General features: G+C 41.0%; 1 protein-coding gene across 3 annotated transcripts in view; it reads left to right on the plus strand.

The window, feature by feature from the left end:
* The window catches only part of xpo1b (exportin 1 (CRM1 homolog, yeast) b), a 35,850-nt gene that overhangs the window by 11,057 nt on the left and 9,282 nt on the right, over window positions 1-15,511 (plus strand). For 2 of the 3 annotated variants that reach the window (XM_061689431.1, XM_061689432.1), the window contains exons 7-20: window positions 1,793-1,974; window positions 2,046-2,094; window positions 2,177-2,296; window positions 2,382-2,510; window positions 2,601-2,759; window positions 2,862-3,059; window positions 4,864-5,002; window positions 8,600-8,781; window positions 11,108-11,264; window positions 11,349-11,512; window positions 11,605-11,739; window positions 11,994-12,186; window positions 13,126-13,232; window positions 14,583-14,777. In XM_061689431.1, the coding sequence (XP_061545415.1) occupies window positions 1,793-1,974; window positions 2,046-2,094; window positions 2,177-2,296; window positions 2,382-2,510; window positions 2,601-2,759; window positions 2,862-3,059; window positions 4,864-5,002; window positions 8,600-8,781; window positions 11,108-11,264; window positions 11,349-11,512; window positions 11,605-11,739; window positions 11,994-12,186; window positions 13,126-13,232; window positions 14,583-14,777 (2,109 nt within the window). The remainder of the gene's footprint in view (window positions 1-1,792; window positions 1,975-2,045; window positions 2,095-2,176; window positions 2,297-2,381; window positions 2,511-2,600; window positions 2,760-2,861; window positions 3,060-4,863; window positions 5,003-8,599; window positions 8,782-11,107; window positions 11,265-11,348; window positions 11,513-11,604; window positions 11,740-11,993; window positions 12,187-13,125; window positions 13,233-14,582; window positions 14,778-15,511) is intronic. The other variant, XM_061689433.1, reaches the window with a different exon arrangement.

Below are 15,511 nucleotides of genomic sequence, written 5' to 3' on the forward strand. Positions count from 1 at the left end.
ACCGGTACTCCGGAGAGGACTTGAATTCAAGGATTGATTGAGGTATGTGCACGTACTTCTCATACGATACAGTTCGCAAGCAGGTAACAAAACGTTATGTAGGCTAGCAAGCTAGTGCTAGCACTAACAATTGTACGTAAACATGCCAGTGTTCTGTCGAATCATGCTCTAAAGTTTTGGTGTGTGTGAAGTGATTTTAATTACAAGTAATTTAATTAAGTAATTTAGTAATTTAATTCCAGTAAGTTGGCACCCATTATTTCTCTCATGTTGTAATGTTGGTTTGACATGACTGATTAGATTATTCATTCATTCATTCATCTTCCGTCCCGCTTATCCTTACTAGGGTCGCGGACGTGCTGGAGCCTATCCCAGCAATCTTCGGGCGAGATGCGGGGTACACCCTGAACCGGTCGCCAGCCAATCGCAGGGCACATATAAACAAACAACCATTCGCGCACACATTCACACCTAAGAGCAATTTAGAGTCCTCAATCAACCTACCATGCATGTTTTGGGGATGTGGGAGGAAACCGGAGTGCCCGGAGAAAATCCACGCAGCCACGGGGAGAACATGCAAACTCCATACAGGCTGGGTCGGGATTTGAACCCCCACCTCAGAACTGTGAGGCAGATGTGCTAACCAGTCGTCCACCGTGCCGCCTAATTAGATTACATGACCTGAATAGAGAATACTTTTGAAGATACTCAGGACACAAGTATAAACAGTAAAGTCATTTAAATAGACACATTGCTCCATCTTGTGATCGGTTATGTTTTTTTAAGATCGGTGATCGGCCCCAAAAATCCTGATCGTGTAAAGCCTAGTGATAATAGTATTGCTCACTCTAGGACAGGGGCTTTTAACACATTTTTGTCATGGGCCACATCATAGTTATTACTTCCCTCGGAGGGCCGTTATGACTGTCAACCCATACAAAGAAATTATCACAGCAAATAATTACATATACACGACAAATTAATGAGTAACTAGTTGTAAAATCAGAAGTCTATAAAAACATGTTTTTAACTCATTCACTGTCAGCCTTCCCAGTTAACATGAATATTTGACCTCTAAAGCCGTCAATGGCAGTGAATGTGTTAACTACTACATTTCTTTTCAAAGCGGGATTGGTAACAAAAATGCTTGCAATATCTCAACGTTATTACATTGGAACACTATTAGCAATTTTGATTTGCTTTCACGTGCCACATAAAATGATGTGGCGGGCCAGATCTGGCCACCAGTTTGACACTAGGAGATCCTTGAAGCCAGCAGCAGTTGACATTTAAAGCATTTTTAAAGTGTTTTACATGAGATGTATTTTGGAATGAGCTGATGGTGACTACAATTTTGCTTCTGAATATATTTTAGACCTTAAGATTGAAGCGATTAGCTCATTGGCTACATGAGAGACTATGCATATATGTCAGTGAGAATGGCTTGCTGCCTATGTTGCCACATGAGCTATTATGGTCTGGGCCTTGAGGGACAAGAAATCCAGATTACTCATCTGTTCTCAGGTGGCTACACTTGAAATGTAGTCTTAAATGTTTTCAAACATAAACACGATATAACTTTCCAGTAAAGATACATTTTACCCCTTCGAAGAGCTATTAGAGGCACATTCTTATTTTAAGGATGACTTATTTACAGATGTGGCCAGTTTTACAGATACAAATTTACTCTTTCATCTGTAATTTTCATCATATTTTTGAATAATTGTGCTGTCTGGTTTTGTGTGTGTGTGTGTGTGTGTGTGTGTGTGTGTGTGTGTGTGTGTGTGTGTAGATCTTGAAGCAGGAGTGGCCAAAGCACTGGCCCACATTCATCAGTGACATTGTCGGAGCAAGTCGAACCAGCGAGAGTCTTTGTCAGAACAACATGATCATTCTCAAACTGCTTAGTGAGGAGGTTTTTGACTTCTCCAGTGGCCAGATGACCCAGGTCAAAGCCAAACATCTGAAAGACAGGTTAGTAGACCGCTGCACTTTAAAACACAACACTTACTATCGCCTCTGTAATATGTCCTTGTTTCTTTCAGTATGTGCAATGAATTCTCCCAGATATTCCAGCTTTGCCAGTTTGTTATGGTACCTAAATCCCACTCCCTCATCACAATGTCACTGTTGTTTCCAAACTGTCACTTTTAAATCTTATCATCTTGTATATTAGGAAAACTCCCAGAATGCCCCTCTGGTCCATGCTACTCTGGAGACACTCTTGCGTTTCCTTAACTGGATTCCTTTGGGCTATATCTTTGAAACCAAGCTAATCAGCACATTAGTGTATAAGGTGGGCATGCACAGAGTGAAAGAGAATGCTAATATAGTATCAAGCAGGTATTATGCAGCTAAATATCTCTTCTAATTGTTTTTAGTTCCTGAACGTCCCCATGTTTCGCAATGTGACGCTGAAGTGTTTGACAGAAATTGCTGGAGTAAGCGTCAGCCAGTACGAGGAGCAGTTTGTTACACTCTTCACTCTGACAATGTGTCAGCTCAAGCAGGTGACCTTCGTGATAGACTGATCAGCAAAGGCAGGTGTTTCCTTTTGGCTCATACAAAGTGCTATTGTAACCCAATTCATATCTTTTTAGATGCTTCCCCTCAACACTAATATCCGGCTGGCCTATGCCAATGGGAAGGATGATGAGCAGAACTTTATCCAGAACCTCAGTCTGTTCCTCTGTACTTTCCTGAAAGAGCATGGGACGCTCATTGAAACACGGCTTAACCTGAGAGAAACATTAATGGAGGTAAGTTGCAGGTCAGGAGAAGAGTCAGGGACAACTTACTGGGGTCAGAACATATCTACCAAGTTTCTGATTTGCTAACTTGATCCTACTGTCCTGCTTCAGGCGCTCCACTACATGCTACTGGTGTCAGAAGTGGAAGAGACTGAGATCTTTAAAATTTGTCTGGAATATTGGAACCACCTGGCGGCCGAGCTCTACAGAGAGAGTCCCTTCTCCACATCCACGTCACCGTTGCTGTCTGGCAACCAGCACTTTGACGTGCCGCCACGCAGGCAGCTCTACCTACCCGTACTGTCCAAGGTACCATTTACTAATTCATTTTCATCCCTAAATTTATTTTCAAAATGACAGCTATGTTGCCTGCACCCTTTAGGCCTCTTTATACTCCCGCGTGGCCGACAGCGCCCGCATTGCATCACGTGACCGACGCATTGGGCCGCGCGGCACTTGACGTGCACACTGCAAACATTGTTGCTGCGCGTAGAATGCCGCGGACCTCATCTCTCGTCATTGGTCCGTTTTAGTCGTATGCTGTGATGACGTGCTGCGGGTTCCCCTTGGTTCCACTGCCTTTCTGATCAATTTTGCTGCATAATTAAACGTATCATCTCGTCTTCTAGGTCCATTTGTTCTAGTAGGCACTTTTCCACGGTCGCCATTGTTGTTGTTTTGTTCCTTGTTCCGGAAAGGAAAGTAAAAACGGCTACCAGAAATGGGCATAAAATGCAGAGGAAACTCCACCCTGTGGTGTCCTAGCCATTACCAGCTGTAGCGACACCCCCGACTTGGAGAGCTGTAGCACATTTTCAAAACGCCGCACGTGGGTTGCGTTTGAGTGTAAAGGCAAACTGCACACGGGATAGCCGCAGTGACGTCAGCGTGAGTACAAAGAAGCCTTTTCAGCAATGGCAAACAAATTGATGAATTTGTTTCGTGATGAAGCATTAGGTTGAATTTATAATTGTTGTTTTGATGGGTGACACATTTCAATATAAGTATCGATGGCGGAGAAAACCATCAAATATTTTTACTTTTGGCACTGTGCATTTTTTCACTGAGTGTGCAAAATTCTTCTGTACAAGTTAGAGCAGCGTAATTGACCTAACCCTGTCCATACATCTGAGTATTGCTACGCCCTAACTCAAGGTTGTCAAACTCATTCTTGTTGTGGCCACATTGTAGTTATGGTTTTCCTCAGAGGGGAAGTATAATTGTGAAATCTTGTAAATGTATAATTGCCTCATCATATTACATATATGCAACATATTGATGATTAACTACTTTTGAAATCAGAAGTCAGCGAAAATGGTTGAACAGATGTTCATTTTATTTTAAAATGGGTCTGGTAACCAAAAAAAAAAAACCACAATATCGCAAAGTAAAAGTTAAGACAATTTGTAATTTTGGTTCAAGAAAGTTGATGTAGGTGCACATGATTTGTTTCAGCTGGCCACATGAAATGATGTGGCAGGCCGGATCTGGCCCCCGGTCCTTGAGTTTGACATTTGGGCCCTAACTAGTACAAGTCAGCGCAAATAGTTTGTTTTTATGCATGTTCATTTTATTTTAAAAGGAGTCTGGAAACAAAAAAACACTCAAACTATCGCAAAGTTAAAGTTAAGGCAATTTGTAATTTTGGTTCAGATTTCAGCAAGAAACCTGATATAGTTGCAAATTATCTGCTTCAGCTGGCCACATGACATGTGACTTTGACACCTGGGACCTAACTGGTAAAAGTCAAGTGATTAAAGGGAACTCGACAGCTCTGTACACCTCCTGGGTGCGGAAATGCTTTAATTTTGTGGAACAAAGGAGATCTTCCTTAACTCCTGTGTTTTACAGGCATGGGAAAAAAAAGAATGCTCCTGGAGTGTGGCAACTCAACTCTTCAACTTTTTTTTTAAGGTCTGCTTGTAATTGTTGTATTCTGATCAAATGTAAAGACTGGTCTAATAAGAGTGGATCAAATCTGATGACTTGCTTTGGTCGATGCATTTCAACACAAACTTTCCGCTGTGCAAAACAAATTTTGAAATGCATTAATCCATGTTAAAATTGGCTATTTATACGTGACTATTTTTTTGTTCCCGCCCTTGTCCAACAGGTGCGTCTGCTGATGGTGAGCCGGATGGCCAAACCAGAGGAAGTACTGGTGGTGGAGAACGACCAGGGGGAAGTGGTCAGAGAGTTCATGAAGGACACAGATTCCATAAACCTCTACAAGAACATGAGGGAAACACTTGGTAGGTCTCCCATCTACCACAATTAACTTCTGTTTTCAAAAACCGTTAACTTGACCGACATCACTGATTCTTAGTTCATACTTACTGCTCACATATAAACGAAAAAAAATAGCTCTCGTTTGTTCAACACTGTTACAGTTTGACCACGGTCTTGTGCAGTTGCTGTATTTAAAGTCGCACCAAAGTCATTTTAGTCTTCGATACAGTGAAACTTCTATAAAACGGACTAATAGGGGTGGGGCCGTCGCCCGATATAGCCGATTGTCTGTCACATTGAAGCTTATTTTATTTTTTTAATTTTTTTTTGAGGCAATATGCACCTGTATTACTGTACACTCCAAAACTTTGTGGCCTAAAACGCCCAGTCCAGTACAGTTATTGTTAATAAATATTTTTTAAAAAATCTTAAAAGCTTGAAAGTTACACATTTCACCCAAACCTTCCACACCGGTGTGCTTTGGTCATGGTGACATTGTTAACATACAGTACTCCTCATCGGCGAGTGGCTTTCATGAGTCGCTAGGTGCCAAAGGTGAACGGATTGACCCCCCCCCAAACAAACTTACTGTACCATAAATAGCAGACTAGACTCCAGAGGCTTGTTTATATTCCTCAGTTAACACTGCTGCCATGCCTCTCTCTCTCTCTCTCTCTCTCTGTGTCTGTCTGTCTGCACTGCGATTCTATGTACAATACACATAAAATATATATCCCTTTCTGCTAGGCTTTACACGATCAGGATTTTTGGGACCGATCACAAGATGGAGGAATGTGTCTATTTAAATGACCTGTTCATTTACTGTATATACTTGTGTACTTAATTGCTCAAAAAATTATATTTACAATAAATAATGTGGACAATATCTTTGTTCCTCTATTTATGCCAGTGAGGCATAGTGACAGACAGAACAAATGAATGGTCTTCTATTAGATGGCAGGAAGTACATACAGTTATTAATGTATACACTTTCTGTGACATTTTTGTTTGTTGGTGTGCCGTGAGATTTTTCAATTGTAAAATATGTTCTTTGGCTCCATAAAGGTTGGAAATCACTGCTCCAGCCAGATCGTGTATTCTAATCAGTCAGGTCAAACCGACGTTGCTTGACAGAAATTATGGGTGCTAACTTACTGTAATTAAATTACTTCACCCACACCGAACGAAACCTTAGAGCATGATTCGACAGAACGGTGGGATGTTTACGTGCAACCGTTCCAGCTACCGCTAGCTTGCCAGGCTACATAACATTTTATTGGCTGTATTAAAAGTACGTGAACATACCTCAAGCAAGCCTTGAACGAACATCCTCTCCTGTCCTGAGCACCGGTGACCACCAATACACGTTTTTCCCCATTTCGTCCTTATAATACAGCCTGCTCGCTCCACTCTTGTTGTCGTCGCCACAGTAACGAGTGTATCCGGTCGCGTTTGAGTTGACAAAGCCCAATGAGCGTAAATAACGGGATGCGGTAGGTATCGGAATACAAGATTTTATTGCAGTAGTCTGACATCGTGCAAGCGTGTGAGTGCAAATTTGTTTTGTCTGTCCTGTCTCCGACGTGTTGTCTGTCCCACACCACCGACGTTTTTTGGGTGTTTTTTTTCTTTAAATAACTTCATTGGCCGTCAGATATTTATAGTACTATGTCAAAAGACATGCGACAAGGCTAAAAATAAAGTAGCTTTTGGATTAAAATATACTGTGCACGCAGCGACGCGGAGTAAATGTCTTTTGCGGAGGCATTGATCGGATCGGTGAATTATGACATTAAAGCCGATCAGCATAAAATGCTAAATATCGGCAGGTACCGATCAGTCCGAAAAAATCGGTGTAAAGTCTACTTTCTGCAGTGAGACTCTATGTACAATATACAGGGTGATTGAAAAGTAACTCCCTATTTTTAAGTAATTTATTTCTGAGCTATAGTTCTTAGAAAAAATGAACATGAGAAGAAAGTTTATTGCATGGAGTTTTATTTAAAATTCATATGGGCGCCAGCATTAGCCAGCAGTTTCTCAAGCCGCCTGGGAACCGCATTAACTGATTTCACAAGGAACTCTTGTGGGATGGAAGACATAATTTCTCGTATTCGCCCTTCAAGTTCTTCCAAAGTCGTTTGTTTGGTAGAATAGACTTGCTCCTTTCAATCATGGAACATACACAAAAAAATTGAGAAAAATATTTCAACATATGAATAAATTATAAGTATTTTAAAATAGGTAGTTACTTTTCAATCACCCTGTATCTCCATCATGACATGGCTGCCACGTCAATGCTCCACATTCAACATGCCCGCCACATAGGCACTGGAGGCACATCTTTTGGAATAGAATCTATTTTTTTTGGTATATCTGTGACCCAGAAATACGTCAGTCCCACTCTCTGCCTGCATCGCGCCACAGCGCCAGTAAACAACAACGGCCAATTCTGGAACGAACCGACTTTGTCAGCGGCAGTTTAAGTGACAAATGGAAACTACTTTTGTACACATTAAGTCCCTACGGTCAGTTTTATCCGATATCCGTTACATTGGGGTCCATTTTATCGAGGTTCTACTGTACATTAAATATGTTTGAAGGTAAGGTTAGTATGGAATTACTGAGAGTGTTAACTGTTTTTCACCAGCGCCGATGGCTGGATTTTTTTTAGGGGGTGGGGCTAAAACAGGGTTCCACTGATGTCACCAGGGAACAGCTTGAGTTGTCCCTACCCCACTATATAACTAACAAGCGGAATCTATGATTATTTGTCGGAATTGTGAGTTACTTGGTAATAATACCTTGTTCCATTTCCATCACCACTCCTTCCTGCAGTTACCCATCAAGCTATGCCTACAACGCAAGAAATGCATCTTCCCTGAGGTCTTGTGTTAATGTGGGCTAGTGTCACTGTTGTGGTGACCGGTGCCCGGCTCACGCAGCGAGCTGACTGCGAGTTATACCACCGTGGATGGCTCCACTGTGAAATTGCCACCTACTAGCGGCTAGGCTAGTATATATTAGCTGCTAGTGGGGCGGACTGGTGGCGGCGCCGCCCAATACGCCACAGCCTTGCTCCATGTACCCCGCATAGATCCACACAACAGAGACGGAGGGAAAGTTAACCGTTTATGTTCGTGAGCTAACGAAATAGCAAGCTAAGGCGCTTGTCGTGGGGTTGTTTAAAACGTCAGCACCTCGCTTGGAGGTGTTGTGTGTGGGTTCCCACATAACAGACACGGGAGAGTTAACTGTTTATTAATCATAACCACAGCGGCACGTGTTATTCAGCCAGTAGTTGATTACAGACACGAGCACACAGCCTACGAGCGAGCGTATTTGTTTGACGGGTGAAGGGCTGTCACCAGCGCCTTCAGTGGACACGCCCTCACAGTCCTGCAGCTCATTCATAAGTCATAGTGCAATTTTAAGAAAAAAAACAAGTTTAAAACAACCTTTTCTTCTGACTTGTCTCTGATTGTTTAAAAGTTTTTGAACAGGATGTAAAGTAATTTACTTATTTGTACCATTCTATCCTATTTTGTCCCAATTAACCAGCTACACAAGAATGTGCTCCAATGTAACGCTCATCATAAATGTTCTCTGCTTCTCTGCAGTGTACCTGACTCACTTGGACTATGCAGACACAGAGCGCATAATGACAGAGAAGCTTCACAATCAGGTGAATGGTACTGAGTGGTCCTGGAAGAATCTCAACACATTGTGTTGGGCAATTGGATCCATCAGTGGGGCAATGCACGAAGAGGATGAAAAAAGGTTCTTGGTCACAGTCATTAAGGTATTTTAAAAAGTTGCAAAAAAATTCTATTTTGTGAAATAGCTTTACAGGGTGTCTACAAAAACAGTTCTTGATTTTAAACCGATGGATGTAACTTTATTGTAATATTCTTTTGAACTTGTGTGGTTATTAGAGAGATTCAATGTGAGATTATCTGTTGACTCTGCAAACATCGATGCAATAGTTGAGCGCTGTCCACTCTCTGCATCATATCCGTAGTGATCTTGCGTACTCCTTTTTAGTGGTACAAATTTTCAGCTCATCCAGGGTTGCTTTGTAAAGAAGTCAGAAGCAATTAGGTTCAGTGATGTTGCCGGCCACTTGCCGAACACCTCATCTGTCTTATACAGTGTGCTCCATCAGTTCTGACCGTGAGATAGATACCAGTGTGGCAGTGCACCATCTTGCTTGTCACCACCATCAGCAGCTAGTTGTGGAAACATACAATTTAGTTCATGTCTCAAAGAAAAAGAGTCCATATGAAGTGTTTTAAGATATTCAGTGCTATAAGACTGAAAATATAAAAAATATATATATACAACCCCAATTCCAATGAAGTTGGGACGTTGTGTTAAACATAAATAAAATCAGAATACAATGATTTGCAAATCATGTTCAACCTATATTTAATTGAATACACTACAAAGACAAGATATTTCATGTTCAAACTGATAAACTTTGTTTTTAGCAAATAATCATGAACTTAGAATTTTATGGCTGCAACACGTTCTAAAAAAGCTGGGACAGGTGGCAAAAAAGACTGAGAAAGTTGAGAAATGGTCATCAAACACCTGTTTGGAATATCCCACAGGTGAACAGGTGGGTGCCATGATTGGGTATAAAAGGAGCTTCCCTGAATTGCTCAGTCATTCACAAGCAAAGATGGGGCGAGGTTCACCTCTTCGTGAACAAGTGTGTGAGGAAAATAGTCGAACAGTTTAAGGACAATGTTCCTCAATGTACAATTGCAAGGGATTTCATCATCTATGGTCCATAATATCATCAAAAGGTTCAGAGAATCTGGAGAAATCACTGCATCTAAGCAGCAAGGCCGAAAACCAACATTGAATGCCCGTGAACTTCGATCCCTCAGGTGGCACTGCATCAAAATCCGACATCAATGTGTAAAGAATATCACCAAATGGGCTCAGGAACACTTCAGAAAACCAATGTCAGTAAATACAGTTCGGCTCCACGTCCGTAAGTGCAACTTAAAACTCTACTATGCAAAGCAAAAGCCATTTATCAACAACAACCAGAAATGCCGCCGGCTTCTCTGGGCCCGAGCTCATCTCAGATGGACTGATGCAAAGTGTTCTGTGGTCCGACGAGTCCACATTTCAAATTGTTTTTGGAAATTGTGGACGTCGTGTCCTCCGGGCCAAAGAGGAAAAGAACCATCCGGACTGTTATGGCAGCAAAGTTCAAAAGCCAGCATCTGTGATGGTATGGGGCTGTGTATATGCCAATGGCATGGGTAACTTACACATCCGTCAAGGCACCATTAATGCTGAAAGGTACATGCAGGTTTTGGAGAAACATGTGCTGCCATCGAAGCAATGTCTTTGTCATGGACGCCCCTGCTTATTTTAGCAAGACAATGCCAAACCACATTCTGCACGTGTTACAACAGCATGGCTTCGTAGTAAAAGAGTGCAGGTACTAGATTGGCCTGCCTGCAGTGCAGACCTGTCTTCCATTAAAAATGTGTGGCGCATTATGAAGCGTAAAATAAGACAACCGAGACACTGGACTGTTGAACAGCTGAAGCTGTACATCAAGCAAGAAAAGGAAAGAATTCCACCTACAAAGCTTCAACAATTAGTGTCCTCGGTTCCCAAACGTTTATTGCATGTTGTTAAAAGAATAGGTGATGTAACACAGTGGTAAACATGACCCTGTCCCAGCTTTTTTTGAACGTGTTGCAGCCATAAAATTCTAAGTTAATGATTATTTACTAAAAACAATAAGGTTGATCTGTTTGAACATTAGCTATCTTGTCTTTGTAGTGTATTCAATTAAATATAGGTTTAACATGATTTGCAAATCATTGTATTCTGTTTTTATTTGTTTAACACAACGTCCCAACTTCATTGGAATTGGGGTTGTAATTGATAGGGTATCTATGGACTCCATCGTAATCAATGTATTTTATTTTGTTTGGATGTCATAACATCATGAAATTGGGGAGTGTTTTTGTGGACACCCTGTATTGTAAACTGACTTTACAAAGAATGCGCAAAGAAATACATTTTAGTTAGTTTGCTTAAGCTATGATTGTTGAGATTGGTACGATTGTTGAAAATGTGACTTGTGTTTGTCCCAGGATCTGCTAGGTCTGTGTGAGCAAAAAAGGGGAAAGGACAACAAGGCCATTATAGCCTCAAACATCATGTACATTGTCGGCCAGTATCCTCGCTTTCTCAGAGCCCACTGGAAGTTCCTTAAAACGGTGGTCAACAAGCTCTTTGAGTTCATGCACGGTGAGATTTGGAAAGCTTATAATTTTGTTTGTATCGTGTTTCCATTTACTAGTCTGATCACTGTCTATGGTCCTTTGTCATCAGAGACCCATGATGGCGTTCAAGACATGGCATGTGACACATTCATCAAGATCGCCCAGAAGTGCCGGCGCCACTTCATCCAGGTGCAGGTGGGAGAAGTGATGCCCTTCATTGATGAGATCCTCAACAACATCAACACCATCATCTGCGACCTACAGCCACAGCAGGTCAGCACAGAGATGTGCTTCTGTTTCACAGAAGCAGAAAGACAGTTGTCACACTTAAGTCATCTGCTCACCCTATCACATTTGTGTCCAAGGTTCACACATTCTATGAAGCTGTAGGTTATATGATCGGCGCTCAGACAGACCAGGCTGTACAGGAGCATCTTATCGAGAAATACATGTTGCTGCCTAATCAAGTGTGGGACAGTATCATCCAGCAGGCCACCAAGGTAACGCATACTTATTAGACTTCCACTGTCTCCAGCAGGTATTTCAATAGTGGGATAATGAGATACAAGTAAACCCAAATGCACTTACGTGTTTCACACTGCATTGTCATTTTAAAGACCTCTTAAATGTATGGCCTCAGGAAATCATGTTTTGTGGATCACTTTTTGAAGAGATGAGTTGTGCTTGCTGAGGTCATTTTAAATAAACATTAGTCTTATTTCTCTGTGCTTTCTCCTGATGCATCCACCTTCAGAATGTGGACATTTTGAAGGACCCAGAGACTGTGAAACAACTGGGCAGCATCCTAAAGACCAATGTCAGAGCCTGTAAGGCCGTCGGACACCCATTTGTCATCCAACTGGGACGGATATACCTCGACATGCTCAATGTGTACAAGTGCCTCAGCGAGAACATATCTGCTGCCATTCAGACAAATGGTATGGGAGGTGTGTGTTCATTATTGCATTTATGTGTTTGGAGTTTGGAGATATTTGAGTATCCAAATTCACCTTGGAGATTGAGTAGTCATACCATTGATGTTCTTGGTTTTAATCTTTAAAAGTAATTTATTTTACAAAATGGCACACTGACCTTAGCACTCATTTGTGCATACGTAATCAGATATTTAGTCCATAGCTAGCTCACGTTTAAACAGTTTCAGCGACTTCTAAGGACTGACCTCAAGGCAGAGATTTCCTTTATAAATTAACTGCCTAGTTTAAAGACAGTGGGGGGAGGGGGATACCTCAACAATATCATTTAACCAGGTGTGCAAAGGCAACGTAGCATGAGGATCTGCCATACTCCTTTTTAAGGTAAAATACACAATCCAAGTAAAACATACACAAAACACAAAGTTGTGCATATGCACAGGCCTTGTCCCGGTGATACAGTCCTGAATTTTCCTTTATGGATTAATAAAAATATATTTTTCATAGCAATTCATGACAAAGCTTGTTGGGCTTGAGGTAATTAAGCCCCCTGCTGTTTCCCAAGATGCGACCCTGGCTTCAAGGCGAGAGCAGCTACACAAAAAAATAAGATGTATTTCCATCCATCCATTTTCTGAGCCGCTTCTCCTCACTTGGGTCGCGGGTGTGCTGGAGCCTATCATCGGGCAGGAGGTGGGGTACACCCTGAACTGGTTGCCAGCCAATCGCAGGGCACATACAAACAAACAACCATTCTTCATATTAAAAAGGATAGCAACCACTTTAAGTAATGGAGGTTGAAGATTCTACTCTACGCATTATTCTAGGCATACATACACCTTGGAGCTCAGTAGTCCTGTGGAGTTACCGAAAGGTGAAATCTGGCACCAAAATATTTTCCTTCTCAATTCTGTTGTATGATATGTTGAACATGCTGCTCTCTTTGTGGTGCAGGAGAGATGGTGACCAAGCAGCCTCTGATCAGGAGCATGAGGACAGTGAAACGAGAGACCTTGAAACTGATCTCTGGCTGGGTCAGCCGATCTAACGATCCACAAATGGTGAGAAATTTTCATGAAATCCATAGAGACCGCAATTAGCGTTTGAAAATGTACACCTATGACTTGTTACCGGACCAAAGCCTTCTGGCCGTGCTGATCAGAAAGAAAAGGAGGCGGCACTTACTGTAATTTCTCTTGTATAATGCGCACCCATGTATAATACGCACCCCCAAAGTTGACCTAAAGATTCTTGAAAACCCTTCAACCTATGTATAATGCATTTTTACAATGGATGATTTTGCTTCTACCCATATGATCAAAACATGTATTAAGTATTATCTGTATTTTGTTAGTTTTTACACAGAATTATTCTGAAGTTAAGCACTTTATTTGAACACATACTTTCTTTTTATTTACTTGCTCTCATTTTGAAATTCACAACCCTACTTTTACAGTATTTAGTAAATGAGAAAACACAGTTGTGCTCATGTTTGATTACCCAGGCATAATTTGTCAAATCTGTTTTAAAGAAACAGAGGACCAGGCGAAACACATTTCATTTTATTTTAATGGGATTCAAATTAAACTGTCAAGCATTTCAGAAAAGCATTATCATTAAACAAAACAACCATAAAGAAATGAATGGTTGTTGTTGTTCAGTCATCAGCCGTGTATTTATTTTATTTTTTTTTTAAATCACAAATCTGCCTGGGTATGTAAACTTATGAGCACAATTGTACATATCGGCAGTCATATTGGAATGAAAGTGTTGGCTATACCTTTTTCATAACCTCTAGATGGTGGCATTCATTTATAAAATTGGAAAGTCTTCATTTTCTCTTATTGCATAATGAGCACGATAGACTTTTGACTATTTTTTTGGGGGGGGAAATGTGCATTATACACGACAAATTACGGTATATCAAAATCCTTTTATGAACCTCTGCCAAACAGATTTTCTAATTGACAGTAATTTTGCTTTAGGTTCCTTTTTGAGTCTTCACTTGAAAATACCACAATGGACAAAAATCTGTTTTCTTGCTTATATTGATTTTCTGTTTTTGGTTTCTGTGGGTAGCAATTAAAATGTGTTAAAAGCATCTGATGCAGCCTATTCTGCCATTCTCGCCACCTGTGGTGTCAATGTGGAAACAATTCTATCACTAGTGACTATGTTGAATCACTAATTGTAAACCTCAGAAAACAATAATTGTCTTTGAAGATATAATGGCATTTAAAATTTCAGTCTCGTTTTATTTGTCAGTCTAAATGATTCCTTTTTTACCTTTTGAGGCTTGCTGCACATAAGTGACTTTGGTGTTTGATTATCTTGATGTACTTAAAGCAGCTTCTCTTTCTGCCTTCTTTTCTTCCCCCGGTCATTGGGCTGCTCCATCTTGTCCTTTGCAGGTTGGGGAGAACTTTGTTCCCCCGCTGCTAGACGCAGTCCTCATCGACTATCAACGCAACGTCCCAGCTGCCCGCGAGCCTGAGGTTCTCAGCACCATGGCGACTATAGTCAACAAGCTGGGGGGACACATCACCACTGAGATACCCCAAATCTTTGACGCCGTCTTCGAGTGCACTCTCAACATGATCAACAAGGTACGGTTGGACTTGTCATGTTTAATGCTGTCTGAAAGCAGTGATGTGGCTTAGTTTTAGTTAAGTCGAAATTGTTTGGAACCAACAGCAGCCAAAACCAGGATTTTACCAAACTGAATGTCTGCTTTTAAGAGGGAGGTAACCAGATTTCACGCAGGTACAGTGGTACCTTGAGTTATAGGAATGTCCCAACTTGAAAAGTCTTTAATGTATGAGCCGTCACTTAGTCAATTTTGTATTTTTATTTTTTTAAATTACTTTGAGCACGGGTTAGCACATGCTTGAATATGATACGGTCCAAACGGACGCAAACTCTGGACAACACTGTTACATATAGCCGGGGCAGTGAGAAAGTTAGAGTAAGAATGTCATTAACAGTATTTATTAAAGTAATTTAACTGCAAAATAAAGTAATTTAATTACAGTAAGTTAGCACCCATTATTTCTGTAGTGTTTGGTTTGACCTAAATTTATGTCAATGGCCAATCTCTGAATGCCCCCTAGAGGTCATTGATGTTTTAACTTTTGTCTAAAATGCTAGAGAATAAATTTGAGCTGCGATGGGCTCCAGCACGTCCGCGATCCTAGTCAGGATAAGCGGTACAAAAAATGGATGGATGGATACAGTACTCAGTATACAGTACACAAGTATATACAATAAATGAACAAGTCATGTAAATGGACAAGTCATGTAAATTACTCCCATCTTGTGATCAGATCGGTTATTGTTTTTC

This window comes from Phycodurus eques, chromosome 11, assembly GCF_024500275.1.
Source record: "Phycodurus eques isolate BA_2022a chromosome 11, UOR_Pequ_1.1, whole genome shotgun sequence".
Lineage (NCBI taxonomy): Eukaryota > Metazoa > Chordata > Actinopteri > Syngnathiformes > Syngnathidae > Phycodurus > Phycodurus eques.